The 18,710-nt window shown below is 37.5% G+C and overlaps 1 protein-coding gene across 1 annotated transcript in view; it reads right to left on the minus strand.

Moving 5' to 3' along the window:
- Positions 1–18,710, minus strand: part of GAB1 (GRB2 associated binding protein 1) — a 123,853-nt gene that overhangs the window by 45,299 nt on the left and 59,844 nt on the right. The window contains exon 2 of the mRNA XM_028102265.2: positions 447–741. Coding sequence (XP_027958066.1) covers positions 447–741 — 295 coding nt within the window. The remainder of the gene's footprint in view (positions 1–446; positions 742–18,710) is intronic.

The following is an 18,710-nucleotide window of genomic DNA, read 5'->3' on the forward strand; positions in this document are numbered from 1 at the left end:
ATAGGTACTGATAACTGTCTTGGCTATTTCCTAACTTCATAATCCAATCTAGTTTTTAAGATGACATCTAAAGAACTGAGTCACATGAAAATGATGCTTTTAATAGGTGAAAAATAGTCAAGTATCAGCTGTGCTATAAGGCTCAACTTGATATATACAGATGCAAGAAATGCTCTTAAATAAGTATGTCTTCTTGTCACCTTTTTTCAAGACATTTATTTAGACATGGTCCCACAATGGCTAAGTCTCCCCTAAAACCTAGAAAAAATTTCTCCCCAAAATGATTAAAGACTTTAGTGCTTTTTTTCCAAATGTTGTTTGTTAGCTATTATAAAAAGGTAAACAATATTATATTGTGTAATTGAAATAACAAAGAATTTTGTACCAGTTCTAAAAATGCAGTAATAAAGGAGAACTCAGGTGGAATAATAAAATCTTGAGCTTACCTTCTTCTGTAGGATTAAACCCACAGATGTCACAAATACAACGAACCCACTTGTTCATCTCTTCCTCACTGTCTGCTACCAAGTAGAATATTCGGTCAATAGTGTTGATATCAAAAATGTAGCTGTTTTCAAACTCTTTTTTGTTAAACGTCAATCCAGCATCAACTTGCTGACATAAGTTTAAATCAATAATACGGATAGGCTTCTTGGCATGATCATTTTTGTAATATTCCAAGACATCTGGATCTCCAGTTAAGCGACCACTGCGTAACACAAACCATCTCCTCTTCCATGCCTGGGAACAAAACAAAAATACCATCTAGTATTAATTTGACAGAAATTTTTCAAGAAAGTGCACACTTATCAAACCAATTTTACAACTGCAATGTCTGGAGAAAGTCACATACATGTTTTGTTTCCACAGAATAATCTACCACTCCAGCAAAATTTACTGATGGCTCAATTAACTTAATAATGTGTCTATATATACATATTTATTATGTTCTATTAGACCTTCTAATAGAAGACTAGAAGATATTGATTGCTATCAGAAGATATTACATTGATATGTAATATCAAGTCAACAAGGAAGACTTAGTTTTTACTAAATATAAAAAAGCAATGGTTTCAACAAATGGAACCAGGAAAACTTGGTATCCACATGCAAAAGAATGGATTTGGGACTCTTTACATCATACAGAAATTAACTCAAAATGGATCAAAGACCTAAACGTAGGAGCTAAGACTATAAAACTCTTAGGAGAAAACAGGGAAAAGCTTCGTAACATCAGATCTGGCAATGATCTACTGGACAGGACACTAAGGGTACAGAAGAAACACACAAAAAAATAGGTATACATCAAAATTTAAAATTTACACACTGAAAGACTCGATCAATTGAGTGAAAGGCCAACTCAAAGAATGAGAGAAAATATCTGCAAATAATTTATCTGATAAAAGATTAACGTCCAGAATATATAAAGAATCCTACAACTCGATAACAAAAATAAATAACCCAATTTAAAAATGGGCAAAGGACTTGAACAGATTCTCCAAAGATATGTAAATGACCAGTAAGCACATGTAAAGATGCTCAATATCATTATCATTTACAGAACTGCAAATCAAACCCACAATGAGATATAACTTCATAGACGTTAGAATGTGTTATCAAAAAAGCAGAAAATAACAAGTGTTGGCCACGACGGCAGAAATTGGAACCATTGTGCATTGCTGATGGGAATGCAAAATGATGTAACTGGTATGGAAAACGGTATGGCAGTTCCTCCAATGATTTCAGTTGTGAATAAATATCCAAGAGAATTGAAAGCCAGGTCTCAAACAGGTATCTGTACACCCATGTTTATACTAGCATTATCCACAGCAGTCGAAAGGTAGAAGCAACCCAAGTGTCCACTGCTGAATGAAGAAATGAACAAAATGTGGTATACACACATAATGGAATATTATTTAGTCTTAAAAGGGAATAAAAATCTGACACATGCCATAACATGGATGAATCTTGAGATGTGATGTTAAGTGAAAAAAGCCAGTCACTAAAGGACAAAAAACTGTATGACTCCACTTATATGAGGTACCTATTGGTAATCAAATTCATAGAGACAAAACACAGAATGGTAGTTGCCAGTGGCTGGAAGGCAGGGATAAGGAGTTAGTGTTTAGTGGGTACAGTTTTAGGAAGATGGACAGTTCTGGAGATGGACAGTGGTGATCGCTGCACAACAAGGTGAATGTACTTCATGCCACTGAAACCAAACACTTGAAAATGGTTAAAATGGTAAATTTTATGTTAGGTATATCTTACCACATTAAAAAAAAAAGCAATGTTTTTTCATGCCTTAATATCATGCCATAAAGAATACATAAAGATACTTCAAAAGACTCCTTTGTATTTTAAGCTATAGATTTCTCTCTTTTGTTGTGTGTGTATGGGGGGGTTGCAAGGAGTTGGGGGGGGAAGGGTTCAGAAGCTTTCCTGATTTCTCACTTGAAAAGCAAGCAAAGAAATGGACTATGTCTTTCTTCTGGTCAGGCTATTGTTCAAAGACCACGTGGATAAGATCTGTATTCTTTGAGTATAGGTTGCAATCTTCCTTCTCCTTTCCCTTTCTCCTTCTCTTCCCAACAAACATATATTGGCAATCTGGACATGTACTCACACAATGTATTCTCTCCACAAGCTTTGGTAAATTTTGAATATGATGCTATGCCTGAAGAAACTTAAATTCTTATACTATTACTCTCCCTGAAATCTATACTGGTTAAATAATAAAAGCAGAACCAAAAGACTGAAACAGTCGGCTTCAGCTGTCTTTAAAACCAACAACTCTGCCCAGAAACGATACTAAACCTTACTCCTCTCTGAAGGTCTTCCTCTTTACTAACTTGGACAACTGTACCCATAACTGAATTAACTTGGGTGATAACTTTAGGTTTAATATTTAATAGATTCTTTAAATTGTATCCATTCAAGGAAATATAGATACACTAAAAGGTAAATCAACGAGTTAACCAGTCAGTAAATTATTGATTATATTGTAAACACCTGTAGGAAGAAATACACGTAGGTAATTCATGATTGCTACTCTACTCAACTCCTTGAGAGTAGAGTTGACTAATAATGAAAAAAACATTTACCAGACATGAAAATATTTGAGAATATAGCAAACCCAGCAAAGTATCTGCAGAACTATCGCTAAATGGAGAAACATTCCTTCCTGGAAAAACTGGGTGCAATCCTTCAACAATATTGGTAGAAATATCACAAAGGCCTAAAAATACTATGTAGTTCTTTAATGTCATCAAGGTTTTAAATTAACATCCCAGTCTGACTATAGCTCCAAGTAAAGAGTAAATAATTAGTGGTGTCCAGAAGGAGAAGGCAGTGGAGAGTTCTTACATATGCTTTAGAGAACACTGAAAAATCATGATGTGTTAATTCACATAAATTTAGCACTGGTTTCTGGATTACAAAAATCCATTCAGTTAATACGTAAGACATCTATTTACTTCAAAATAAATAAATATCATCTCTTAGTAAAGTTATGCTTCTATGGATACCTCCCTATCAAGCAGGAAGCTTGCAAAAGTAATACAGAAGTAAAGAGAAAAGAAAATACAGTATTATATCATTTATCTAGGGCCATCGAGGAATCGTATCTTTTAGTAAGTGATTTCTCCAGACAGTGAAGGTTCTGTCTTTAAATACAGAAATGACTTTTTAAAACTTTAATGTCTTACATGGCAATCTTTCTAAAATGCCTTACTACATAATTCATTGAACATAATTCATCCAGTCCCCAATGACTCACTTAGTATCATAGGCATCAATCTCTATTCTGCACTTTTAGGGAAGCTCTCAAAGGCTACTGAACTGTATGGAGGATCATTTGCCCCTATACTAAATAGTACCATACTGCTGTGCTCCTATAGTTCATCTATAATCTTTTTAATACAGTTAGGCTTATCAATTGTCACTTCTCTCTTCTAATAATACAGTTAATAGGATGGGCCCTGTGTGCTCTGTTTCCTGCCGCAGAGACTTTACACATGCCATTTCCTGAGTCTAGTATGTTCTTTCCTTGTCTTCGCCAGGCTGACTCTGACCTTCTAGGCCTTCCCTTCCCAGTGGCCCCCAATGTAAAGTAGGGCACAATTTCAGGGACCTTATTGCCTATGTAATATACTTTATTACCTATGTAGTGATTATTGTCATTTTGAAATTTAAGTTTTCTTTGTATTTATTTAACACCTAACTCCTTAAGCAGACTGTAAATCTGTAAGTCTGTAAAATCCATGAAGACAGTGACAATTTGTCATTACATACTCAATGCATAGCACAGCATCTGGTACCTAGAAATACTTGTACAATAAAGAGAATTCCCTGAAGACTCTATGGTTGTAAAATTTTGAGAATATTAGATTAGATAGATGGGCCACATTGAATAGAAAGGCATATTTTCAAAAACTCTTCCACTTGAGAAAAAGAGCTCCAATACTGAACATATGCATAATAAAATAAACATAACTAAGACAGCTTTACCAAAACACATGCACAAAACACCTTGGGAAAATGACAGAAAGAAAAAGATGGAAGGTGTCCTTCTGCTACGGCTTATGTGTCACTCTTTGCCTTCCAGCTAACTGTGGCCCCCCTGCCATTTCTTTGCTTCTCTGTTGAAATGATATTGTTCAAACTTAAAGGGCTCTCGGAAACTAAAATAAATAGCCAAGAAATGAGTAGCAATCAATCAGGGTGCAGTAGATAGGTTGTGCTCGCGATTACAGAGGATAAGAGAGGAACCCTTACAGCAGGAAATTACAACATTAAAACACAGACTTTAGCCAACAGCACCTGCCACTTATTTATTTATTTTTAACATGGTCCAAATGTGAATGTTTGTCTCAGTCACAAAATGAGTCACTCTCATTGAATCTGGCACAGATTAAACTGGAAAACAAAAGCAATTACATAAACTACACACTTTAATAAGGCAGATACAAAGGTTCTCTGGATTATGGTACAAAGCACAATTTAGCCACAGAATAAAGCTTGATGCTCGACAAGAGAACTGACATCAGCACCCTTGCTAATCACAGCACAAAAGCTTCTCTATGTTTTGTCAGAGCGCAAAATGGGCCCACATAAATCAGTCTTTGTTATCCGAAAATATCTGGGATTCTTAAAGTTTGCCCTATTTTTATCCTTGCTGCCTTGGTAGCCCCAGAGAAAGCCGTACATTGCCTCACCAATCCTGCAGCAGTAACAGACAAAAAAGGATAAGTTTTCTAGAAACCTTCAAAACCAAATACTCAAAGCAATTTTACACAAAACCCATGTGAAAAATCATTTTCACTACTGGACTTCCATTACAAGCAGGTTTGCTTGAGAGGAACTACGCAAAATTACTTTGTTGTCTTTTCTTATATGTAATACTCATTTCAATTTTAAGTTGAATAACTGATGCAGTAATAAGACTTCATCATTAGGTCTGCATTTTGAAGTAGCTTAAAAGCACCCTACTCTAGTCCCAGTGTCTTGTCTCAGGGTTTTAAGAGTAACTTTGGCTACTACATTAACATCCAAAGAGCCTATATAGTCCATGGATCCCAATGGAATATATTTAGATGAGATGCCAAACTAAATATCCATAACGCTTGGAGTATTTGTACGTCCATTTACCCATTCCCTGTGTTCAGTGACTGCCTGCAGGATAGAGCCCGAACTCTCTGGCAGGCCAGGGCACACAGGGCCCTCCAAGCCTCTCCTTTCTCTCCAGCCTCACTTCTTGCCTCTCTGCCTTCCAACCACATCAGAAGTGATTGCAGTTCCCCTAACACTCTGATTCTGCCCTGCCTCTGGCCCTGACACATGCTGCCCTATGACACAAAATCTAACCCCCTAGACTCAGCTCAGACCCCTTCAGGGCACCATCCCTGAATGGGCCCCTGCATGCTCCCCATTTCCACGCTGGTGCTAGTTACGATGTTTGACATTTCTACAAGTTTTTTAAGCTGGAGCCGTATTTTTTCACCTTCATCTTTCTTTTCCCACTGCCCAGCCCTATGGCTACATCTGCTGAATATGCCAATCAAAGGAGGCAAGGATAAAAACAGGGAAGTTCTCACATTATCTTATGCATTATGGGGATGATGATATAACTGCAATCTGCCCCACCCATTTGTAAATGGGAAACTCAGGCAAGAGAGAGGTGTATAAGCCATAAATTAATTTGTTTTAAAAATTCTACAGATATGGGAGGTATTTTTAAACTTCATTTTAAAGGAACTGTTCTTTTAAATACTTTCTGTACTTGGGCACCTGGGTGGCTCAGTTGGTTAAGCGACTGCCTTCCGCTCAGGTCATGATCCTAGAGTCCCTGGATCGAGTCCCACATCGGGCTCCCTGCTCAGCAGGGAGTCTGCTTCTCCCTCTGACCCTCCCCCCTCTCATGTGCTCTCTCTCTCTCTCTCATTCTCTCTCTCAAATAAAATCTTTAAAAAAAAATAAAAAAATAAATACTTTCTGTATTTAAGCAAATTATGTAAGTTAAACTGAAAACAGGATTGTCCCATTGAAGCGAGGTCTTAAAATACGCTTATCATATACCCTACTGAGTATGGGTATGTACACACTGGCTAGAGAGTGTAGCTGGAGCTCCATTATCTGGTGGGAAGGAAAAAAATCTCAATCCAGATGAGCCTCAAACCACTACCTGCAATAATATTAATAAATTCACAAAATATGCCTAACTGGCCTAAAATGGCAAATGGGCTCTGTTTTAAAGAAAAACACTGTAACTGCTGCGCTGCTGTTTTCTGACTTCTCTGTGGAATCACCGGTAGAGAACATGCCCGCGGTAATGCTCGCCAAGACTCCCTAATCCCTTTCCTGAATCCTTTACTGGAAGAATTGATTACTAAAGAAATAACCAATATACGGGTGGGCAAAAAAAGAAGAGGTCAGGGTGGTCCAGTGATTGTCAACTCTAATGGCTCATAAGAAATATCTGGAGAATTTTACTTAAAAAAAAAAAAAAAACAACCCCGATGCCTGGGGCCCCACCTCTGATCTGATCTGGGGCATTAGCCCTGGCACAGGCATAGGTAGTTTTAAATGCTCAACAGATGATTCTACCGGACCGCCTGGGCTGAGAACCACTGGCCCAATCAACAGGCAGAATTAGGTTGCTCAATGAAACAGAATTTCAAAAACAAGCAGAGATCCTTTTAAGCTTGTATCTGTCTAATTCCTCATGCCTTCTACTGTTGCCAGTGAGGTTAACTATATCTCAAGACCTTGTTTTTGTTCACAATATTTATCCCACAGGCAAATGTTTGAACTCCTTTCTACTGCTGGAAACCTAATCCATTCTTTAAGATTCTGCCCAAACGTTCCCCTTTCCTCTGCACACCTTCCGTCTGGAGTCACTGCTCTGAAATGTCTCTTGCATTGCCACGGGGACAGCGTGCAACCATCTGTCATTTTACCACATACATTTCCAAATGTTCCCAATGCTTATGAATTATTTCCCCAACTAGACATCAAGTTCCTCGAAAGCCAAGACCATTCCTTAAAGTTTTCTGTATCTGCAACAGCACTTTACGTGTTGTGAAGCCCTCAAAGCCTTGATGGGATGCTTTTGAAGTTTTCCATTCACCAGAAGGACCGCAGAGAGTCAGTGAACTGAGAGAAGATCTCGCGGAAAGAAAAAAGAAGTCCAAAGTTGTGATGAGGGTAAAGTTCAAACTCCTTTCATAGAATGGCATACAGGGTTCTCTTAAATCATACTTACCTGCCGCTCACCTCTCCGATCTTTCACCTCCACAGACGACTGCACCAAACACCAATGCTCTGTTGTTTTGAGTCTAACACACCCTCTCTCTCTCGCCCAGTGAGCTCCTACTCATTCCTCAAGGCCTCTTCTCTGAAGCTTTCCTCAACTCCCCCCTACTTAAGGGAACTCCCAGCTACATTCCTCTGAATTCTCAGCACATGGGTCCCAAGCAGCCCATTAACAAGCTCATTCTCTTAGAGCACTTCCGAAAGAACTCTGACGACTGCATTTAGGTCCCTCATCGTTGTCGAACCCTAACAAAGTTTGCCCTGACTGGATAAACTGAAGAACAGCACTTTCTACCTTCTTGAGCCAATTGCCCAAGAAACATCACCACTGTAATTTTACTAACCCTCTAACATCCTTGCAAACTGGGAAAGAAAGGACAGTAGAACTTTCTTATTTGAAATCTCTTAAAAGGTATTTCACTATTGATGGTTAAGGAAAGAAGTTCGTTACCATGAATTCTTTGGTAAAATTCAAAATTTATGTATGATGGCCGAAATCTGTAAAATGTTAGGGCTGAAGATATGTGTTTCATAAGATGAAAATGCCATTTTTAATAAGACAGTTTTTTTTAAAGGTTTTATTTATTTATTTGCGAGAGCAAGTGAGCCTGAGCGGGGTGGAGGGGGGGAGGGGGCAGAGGGAGAAGCAGGCTCCCCGCTGAGCAAGGAGCGTGCGGACTCGATCCCGGCACACTGGGATCATGACCTGTGCCAAAGGCAGACGCTTAACCGACTGAGCCACCCAGGGGTCTAGTAAGACAGGTTTTAATCCAAATTTCTTCATCAGGGGAATGGTTAAATTAAATAAATGATGAGACACTTATATAGTAACAAATCGATGTAAAACATTTAAAACATAGATCTATATATGAAAAACTGCCCATAACTGTCAAATGAAAAGAAACAGCAACTTGCAGAATTATACATACAGTACAATTCCCATTTGCCTAAAATGAATATGTGTTTGTGCACAGAAACTATGTTTAGATAACATGTCTGGAAGGAGACACACTGGAATCCTTCACTGCGGTAATTCCAGAAATAGGGATGGGAAGGTCAGACAAGTTTCCTAATTTTATTTTATATACTTCTGTATAGTCTGATTTTTTTCCAAGGAGCTTCCATTTATTACTTCTATAATTAAAAAAAAAATAACATGCTTAAAAAGCTTATGACTAAATATGCTCTAAAAAAGAAAGTCTATTAATATTTAAAAATTTAGGAACGATGTACACAAAACAAAAAAGTTTATGTATGTATGGAAATGTATATTCTTCTTCTTACTCTGAAATTAGTGAATGAATTTAGTCTTTCTTTTAAATATAGAATTCCAGGATACATCTGGAAGGAGTCTTAGTCAGGAAATAGCTTAGACAAAGTAGAACTACTTTGTTTTAAAGACTGGAATTTAGGGGGTTAAAGAAAAAAGGCAAGTTGGGAGCACTTAAAAGACTTCCCATAAAATTTGGTGGCTATAATATTCATATTATTTTAATTTTCTTTAAAAACCATGTCAGTAAATGGTAATATACTAAATATCTAAGTATTAAATATCTAAAATAAACACTTTGGGAATTACTTTACCTACTAAAAAATATTAAATTTCCATAATAATCCAACCAGGGTAAATAAAATAAAGAAAAACAAATTAGCCATAAAACGGGGACAAAAGAAAACCATTTGCTTTAAAAGACTTGAGTTGTTTTCCAGGAAGCACCATCTTTTCTCATAGAGCAAAATAAGGAAAAAACAGGCTCGGTGGAAGTTTCCACTCCACTGGCTCTATCATTATGATCATCTGTTCCAAACACACACAAGCCTAAAATTTCCTGTTTTCAAACTATTGTCACCATTTTCTAGCCTGGTGCTATCTGTGCTAACTTTAGCTTAGTAATATAAACAAAAGAATACACCAAAAATAATGTAGAACAATGCCTAGATGTAGGCTAACAACTGTTCCACAAACCTTTTAATAGTTTACATATATTGTCTGGACAAAAACAAATTAGCTGGACCTCAAACAACTTCATAATAGCAAAATTAACCAAAAAAAAAAAAAAAATCTAACTCAGAAGTAAATACCTGAAGAAAAAAAAAATCAGGGAATTTTAAGTTATTAATTGAAATCATTGTTAAATGGATGCCTACCTCAAAGCCCTGGCATAAGTCCTACATAAAACAAACAAACGAAAGAAGTAACAGCAGAAATTTCTGAGTATTTAATGTACGCAAAGCAGTTCCTACACCTTTTCTGGGTCACAGACCACTCTGAGAATCTGATAAAAGCAATGGAACTTTTTCTTAGAAAAAGGCACATAAATTACATTGTACACAGTTTCAGGGGTTCACAGGACCCCTGGGGCACAGGTTAAGAAGGCCTGAAATAGAACAACACTTTAATACTTCTTACTACAAAGAAGTTTGGTATGAGACCTTGGACCCCAACCAGGGAAATTTAGTTACTAAAGTTCCACAGGAAAGTAGGTCACCTCATGGCATGAACTCTCAATGCTGCACCGTGGGGCAGGCTGAATATATTTTTACTTGTGAATACTAGTTCATGTATCTCATCATATTCCTAACTGTCAGGGTTGCGGGGACACACTCTAACTTGGCGGGGGGGGGAGGCGTTTCATGGCTACCTTACCCTGAGCAGAAGGAGGCTGAAAGAGGCAAGAGTCTGGCTAGCAGTGGTGCCAAGAGAAGTTTGCAACATCCTGAGTGACTGGGGGTGGAGGCCTGGGGTGATGTATAGCTGAAGCTGGACTGGTAAGAAAGACAGCCAGCCTTGGGTTTCCTCTGATCTCATGCTTTTATTTCTACGCTGTGCCCTGACAGTCAGGGACTCATGTCAGGGTATGGTTGTAGATGAATGGGCTCAGGGAGTCCACTCTCTTTTGGAATCAGACTTCATTCAGCCTTGCCTAAGACAAAGGTAGTCGGACTGTGTTGTAATAATTAGTTCTCTTGTGCTCTAACAGTGAATTGGGACAGTATCTTCTATTTACTTGATATTCTGCCATTTTTTGTCCAGCATGAAACTCAACACAGAGTAGGTAATAAATACTTGTTACATATAATTGAATTTCAAGAAATATTTATGTGAAATAAAATGAGACAATAAAAGGTGATTAAAAAAAGGAAAGGTAGTTGGAGTCATATGTAATTTGGCAAGAGATTTAGAATGGGAGCCAAGCTAGTATGTTCCTATCTCTGTTTTCTGCATATCTCCCTAGGAACCTGTGGAGGCAAAGGCAGCACAAAACATCCAGGCAGATTTTTACCAATCTGGCTGGAAAAGGGCAAAAATACAATAAAGGGCTGTAAGAGTTACCATGAGCTCCAAACATGTCCAGAGTCACTGAGCCATTCATACCATTTCTAGGAATCTCATCTAAGGAAATAATGCAAAAATGCAGCTAAATACTTAGGCATCAAAAGAGTAACACAGTACTGTTTATATGAGTAAATAATTGAAGTGATCTAAATATTCAACAATAGGGAGAGTGACCAATCATTCCAGTTTTCCCAGGACCATTCCTGTTTTAGAAAACTGAAAGTTCCACATCTTGGGAAACCCCTCTGTCCTGAGCAGTGGTAAGGCTGGTGACATTAGGGAACCGAGTAAATAAGTTAGGGTACATCTCCATACAGAATCTTACAAAGTCATTAAAAGGATGCTTTTGAAAGGCATTTTTAAAACATTTCCCCCCACGGTTTACAAAATTTCCAAAATACTGAGAGATCTGGGCAAGGAACTTTTCTGTTTGGAGTAAATGGAAACTGGTATGGAAGAATACTGCTAACACTTTCTATCGTTCTACCTGTCATCTGTGCCAGGTAGAGCTGACCGCTCGGGGGTGTCCCCAGCACCTTGGGCAAACTTCTATCAGAGCACCCTCCTCTTGCATGTCAATCAGTCCTTTGTACAGCTGCTTTCCTCCCTAAGACCCTGTCTTATTCCTCAAGTGCTTGGCATAGTGCACAGCATGCAAGGACCCGGTGGCCTAAAAGGTGTGAGAACTGTTACCTGAACAAATGGACAGTGTCTCCTGGTGACCCCGATGATGCTGTCTCTGTTGCCCACTAACTTAGTCTCCACATAAATGGATGATACACCAAAGCAACAGGGGGCCTTCTTACTCTGGAAGAGTTCAGCCATAAATCCTATCAAATCTCCTCCACAAGGTTCAGTCAACAAAAAGTGAAACCAACTTAATCAAGAAATAACTCAATATGAAACCACACCAATGTACGAAACTTAGGAAACTACAACTTCAGATGGTGCCTACAGTATTAGGACATCTACATATTTTAGTTATGAAATATTATTTGTGTTAGTATATTTAATTATATATACATAGTTATAGTCCCTACACACACACTCGTACACATACTCAAAATTGTTGCACATGTGTATGCCTGTGTAAAACGCTGATCCAGTGCCTGAGGGTAGAATGCAATGTCATAAGAGAGAATATGGGCAGACTGCCATATGCTATGAAGTATGATGTCAATGTACACGTTTAACTGAAGAGTGAGATGTGAGAATTTCACTTACACGTTATTGTTTAAGTGGTAGGAAGCTGGTATCATACCTTAAAGTCACAAGATTCTCCAGCACAGATACAAATTCTAATTGCAATCCAGAGCAGTGCTGTCCAACAGAACTTTCTGCAACTCGGGAAATGACTACACGGCCCATCCCAGCACTACCAGCCACATGTCGCCATAGGAAACTAGAAGAGTGGCTGGCGCAACTAGGAACTGGTTTTCTAATTTATTAGAAATTCAGTCACCTGGGGCTGGTAACTATTATATGGACAGGGCAGTTTTAAAGTCCACTTCTTGACTTGAGAGACAGGCAATACCAGATGCTGAAGAGGCTTGCAGCTCCAAATAAGACCCACGAGTTAGAGAGCGCGGCTGTAAGTGGCGGTGCCTAGGGTGGTAACAATGATATGGACTGACTTCCTGATTTCACTGTTTCACAAACTAACTTTGGCCCACAAATTCATACCATCTGTGTTGCTGTTGTTATTATTATTTGGAAAAGAACATGCTTGCTTCAATAGAGATTTTAAAAAAATGGAATACCAGTAATAATCTGGAATTTAAAAAAAATTATCTTCCGTAAACCCGACAAATTTCTAAACTCTATTTCTTGTTCAGCTATCCAATCCAAAATAATTAATGCTGGAAGAGAGCTAGTGTTTTGAGTTTCCAGCAAAACATACGAAAAATGTTCTCATTTTCTGTTCTGTATTTCTTACTGAACATTCACAATTCACAATAAAGTAAAACACGGATACACTGAGACTTGGATCATGGTTCAAAAACAACATTAAGAACTAGAGGAAAAGCACTGAAGTGTTACAAAAACAAATTTCAAATTTCCATAATTACATTTGTACATAATAAGCCAAAATAACGCTTAGTACAATTTTCTTCTAAACATAAAACTCACACCAAAGCTTCCAGAACAAAGGAAATGTGGCACTGAAAAGCCTTCCTTAGAATGACACTTCCAAATAGATAAATTACGCATTCTGGAGTCAGTGACTATAAAACACATTTAGTTCAAGAAGCAAGGAAGAATAACCTCATGCAAAGAGGGGAACTAACTACAAAATTGAAGATGTATAAAAATTACTCCACAGATAATGAAATCAAGAAGATCTCTGCAAACGTGCAAGACTCAGACCGGTGCTGGTGCTGATGCTGACTTCCCTTCTGCCTTCCCTGCCATGACAGAAGGGGGTGTCACTCTTTCCTAAAGCAGCATTCTTGGAGTGTAATCTCTTTTTCATTCATGTAACAGGCAGATAAGGATCTCATCATACAAGAAAAGCTGCTGATCATTTACTACTTTTTGTTTTCAACAATTCAGTGCTGTCTTGCCCATTCTATGGTATGTCGGCCCTAAAACTTTTTTTTTTAGTTTTTTTTTTTTTTTTCTTTTTTTTTTTCTGTCCAATTTCTATCTCTCCCTCTACGCCACTCAAGCCTCATAACCTTTGACCAAGAGGAAGTAGATACAATGGGTTGAAAACAACAGTGACTGTAAGGATTTGTGTATGATGATTTAATGCTTGAGGACTAGGAGAGAAAGGCTGGGAGAAGGAGAAAACAACTAGCTATTTCTGCCAGAGGAGTAACAGTTCCATTTGGCAACACCCAACTTGTCTTGAACTCCAAGCAAAACTGTTACCCAAGTGATACAGTTCATAAAAGCTTAAAAAATATGTAGAGTATGCAGAATCATAGGTAGATACACCACACAGAGTTGACACGAGATAACTTCTTACACTTATCTGCTTTAAATATGTAAGAAACCTTTGAGACAATCAGAGTCTTTCACAAAGTGCTGGCATCCGAGGTAACAGACAAGTGACTGTCTGACTTGCCAACTTGAAAGTTCACTAAAGTCTGTAAAAGCTAAAAATAACCACACAAACATGTTTACAGCATTTTGAAACTACAGGATCCACACTGTCTTCTAAATATAAACCTTGAGTTCGGAGTACAGAGATTGGCTTTGGGTTTTCAGGGATGTCATCGGGCCATCCCACACTTCACCACAGAAATTCGCATTTCAGTACTTTACTTTAAATATGCAATTGGTGGTATTTTAGAGTGAAGGAGGGATGGATTTGGATTGGGGAAGATGAGCAGAAAAGGGAAAGATGGCACCTCTTCCCCCATTTAATTAGAGGGCTTCAGAATCCCACAAACCCCCAACTCTTGATGGTGGGACGTGACCTTCTGAAAGAGGATATCCTGTCTGTATTTTTCCACTCAGCCTATCTATTCTCCAATCCCATCTCTTACCCCTTCCTCATTCCTGAGACTGTAGATGCTGCTACAATAGATAAATGTAGACAGGAAGTCAAGTAGAATATACATACATACGGAAAAGTCCCCACACCCCAGCTGCTACATGAATGCAGGCATGTTGAAGGCAACAGTTTTAACTTTTATTCTATTCCTAAAAAGGGAGATAATTCTAAATCACTAATTATTAGGGAAACGCACATCCAAGCCACATGAGATAACACCTCACACCAGTCAGAATGGCTAGTATCAAAAAGACAAGAAACAAGTATTAGCAAGGCTGTGGAGAAAACTGAACCCTCGTGCACTGCTAGTGGGAATGCAAACTGGTGCAGCCACGGTGGAAGACAGTACGGAGGTTCCTCAAAAAAACTAAAAACAGAAGTACCATATGATCCAATAATTTCATTGCTGGGTATTTACCTGAAGTCAATGAAAACACTAGTCAGGAAAGATATATGCACCCCTATGTTTATTGCAGCATGATTTGTAACAGTCAAAATATGGAAACAACCCAACTGTCCATGGATAGATGAGTGGATAAAGAAGATGTGGTGTGTTTATATAAACACACACACACACACACACACACACACACACACGCACATACACACACTGGAATACTTCTCAACCATAAAAAAGGATAAAATATTGCCATTTGTGAACACATGGATGAACCTAGAGGGTATTACACTGAGTGAAATAAGCCACACAGAGAAAGACAAACACCATTTGATTTCACTTATATATGAAATCTGGAAAAAAACAAAACAAACAACAACAACAACAGCAACAAAAAAGAGAGAAGAGACTCATAAATACAGAGAACAAGCTGGTGGTTGCCACCGGGGGAGAGGGGGAAGGATGGGCCAAATGGGTGAAGGGGATTAAGAGGCACAAACTTCCAGTTAAAAGTAAATAAGTCATACATAACATAATAAAATAAAATGAATAAAAAATAATAAAAAATAAGTAAGTCATGAGGATGAGAAGTGCAGCATAGAGAATACAGTCAATAACAGTGTAATATACTTATTTTGTGAGCATTTTGTAAGGTATATAATTCTTGAAACACTATGCTGTACACCTGAAACTACTTTAATATTGTAAGTCAACTATATTTCCATTAAAAATTTAAAAATTAAAAAAGAGTAAGTCAAACACTTGGAAAATTCTCCAACTAAAAACCATCTGGGACTGCCAGGGGGTAGAGGTGGGGGTCAGTAATACTAAGACTATTAAAGATTCAAAAGAGTATTTTATCAGTATAGAAAAAAATGTCCATTTGTTCTCTGTTATGTAAAATTATTTTTGATATTAAGTTTTGGATAGAATTTGTTTAACCTTTATCCTCTGCCTTTAATTCTAAGACATCTTTAAAATGTAGCAGCTATTTAAAAAATAAGAGAAAGAAAAACCTCCAACAGGCTTAGGCCTATACTTTTAAGTCATAAACTTCCAAGTGGTGACTGTTCCTCTTAGTTTAAAGTACCGTGGTGAGATCTGTTATTTCTGGAGGTTATCCAATTTCCAAGTCAAGTGTTCTCCAGAATAAAATCGTGTAAGTTGTATGGGCAGTTTCTTAATGAATTTATTATTAATAAACTACTAGCAACAACAAATTCAACTGAAAAATTAGGGAGAAATTATATATAATCCTATTGATATCAAAATTTTTTTCCATATTTTCATCTTATTTTTATTCATATACATACATACTTTTTAAGTAGCTTACTTTTTATTTTGTTTAGATTTTATTTTTTTATTTGACAGAGAGAGATACAGCAAGAGAGGGAACACAAGCAGGGGGAGCGGGAGAGGGAGAAGCAGGCTTCCTGCTGAGCAGGGAGCAAGATGTAGGGCTCGACCCCAGGACCCTGGGATCATGACCGGAGCCGAAGGCAGAGGCTTAACGACTGAGCCACCCAGGTGCCCCAAGTAGCTAACTTTTTAAATAAGATGAATGTATCTTTGGTTTCATGAGCTATGCTTCTAACTTTCAGTGGTCTAAGGTCCTCAGGTTTAAAATTTTAATTCACTAATATTTTACTTATTGTGACTTTTCCCAAGTCTTGTTTACCATGCTAGAATTATGGAAAATAAAGGTGAAGCCCTCACTAAAATGTCTTCTGAAACCCAAATAAAGAAAATATATTTAATGACTAAAAACACAGGACACTTATTTACGGTGGGATTTCTTATAATAACATCCCAGATACGTTTTAGTAATTAAGATATTTAATTATGAACTCAAAGAATGTCCTGTTAGGTTCTGTCCAATTTGCTACAGCACGCAATTCATTCTATAAGCAAATAATAACTAAAACAAATATGTATAATCCTCGACAGAAATGCAATCACTTGTTTTACCAATGATTGCTTTCTCATACTGTATAGAATAACTTATTAAATCTAACAGATGAAGAATTTATTCCACCAAAAAGATCTTTCGAGACTTCACTTGTGTTAGGCCTTGCTGTAACCTGAAGACATTCTTGAAATAAATACCCCTACTTCTTACCCATTTAAATGTTTATTCCTTAACAATTAAAAGATGAGGCAATCTATTTATAGATTATCTACAATGAACAAAGGACAGTTTGTTCCCAAAACAGAGGGAAAGTTGAGGAGAAACAAAGTATCTCTCGTGAAAATCTGACTAGCTTTAAACATGAAATAAAAACAAAAGCACCCCTCTGTATTTTGTTGAATTACTGACCATGAAAAGGCAAAGCAAAGAGATTTTCATTTAAAGATGCAGATTATATAACCCTGGGCTGGCTGAAGTAAATGACTTTTTGGTAACTAAGATGCAATTCTTGATGGTGCAATTCTTGATGGAGCAAAAGACAGAGGAAGAATAAAAAACACATCTTTAGTTGTCTTCCTAGACATGGCCCAGATAAGAGGAGAGGCTTACTGTCTCACTTAACAATTGAAGTCCCCACTCCAACCCCATATGGCATTCTAATCTTTATGAGCAGTTTGAAAAAAGAAAATAACCAGAAATAAAAATTGTCAGCACTGTAGCCATCAAGAAGCTCTTCTGGTTCCTCTCATCTTAGTTCTTCCATCAAACGACTCAGAGGGCAACCGTAACCTACCACTTCTTTATACTCAGCCTCCTAGGCTCTAACTCTTCACAGCTCTGTTCTCAAACCCAATACATAGAATGCCTGACAAAAAGGAGGAACTTAAAAGTGTGGTGACTGAATAAATGAGTGACAGTCTTGATGTATACAGTGAACTGTATATAGGGATTATCATTATGGTTGTCAACAGATAATTAAGTGGTTTGAGGTGTAAGTATGGTATAAAAGCAAAACAAACACTATGACAATGAGTTGATTTAAAAATTATCCTTAAACTTGTATAAATATGTTTACACTTTAAATGTAGAAACAAGCATACGAAAAAAACCACTTTAGATCCTACTATATGAAATACAACCAAATAGAAAAACCTTCCTCCAAGGCATTCAGAAGGAGTAGCAAACACAGGGCTTAAGGTTATAGTGAATACAATGCACTGTATGGGTCTCCTCTCCATTCTTTTGTCTGCCCCCTAGTGGAGTCCCTGTGAGCAGAGAAAACATAAAAAAGGCAGACACCACAAAAATGAAAAACACAAAGAGAACAGAGCAGAACAAAACAAAGCACGAAGCACTTACTTTGGACTTCTACAACTCAGTTACTCAAGAATAGCAAGTTAACTTACGAATTCCTATTCAACACTATGTTCCAAAGACAAAACTCTTTTATCAACCTAGGAAGGTTCACTATTTCCTTAAGCACCTTTGGACTTCTGATCATTGCCTTTTAAGGAAGAGTCCACATGTCTAAATTGAATCTAGGTAGTATATGGCTTTCTCAATATTTAAAAAGACAAACAACTTACTAACTGACGGTTTCTAAGTTGACATGGTTTGGCCACTATTTTTGGTTTTCAGGTGTCTCAGACATGAAGAGCTAAAACAAAATCATTTCCAAAACAAAGATTCTGGAAAACTATAGATTTATGTCCACAGTAGTACTTCAAGTCAAGGAACAGGTAAAGTGAAAGAG

The sequence above is a fragment of the Eumetopias jubatus genome, unplaced genomic scaffold (genome assembly GCF_037043125.1).
Source record: "Eumetopias jubatus isolate StellerSeaLion01/CBP00866 unplaced genomic scaffold, mEumJub1_p1.0 scaffold_2, whole genome shotgun sequence".
Lineage (NCBI taxonomy): Eukaryota > Metazoa > Chordata > Mammalia > Carnivora > Otariidae > Eumetopias > Eumetopias jubatus.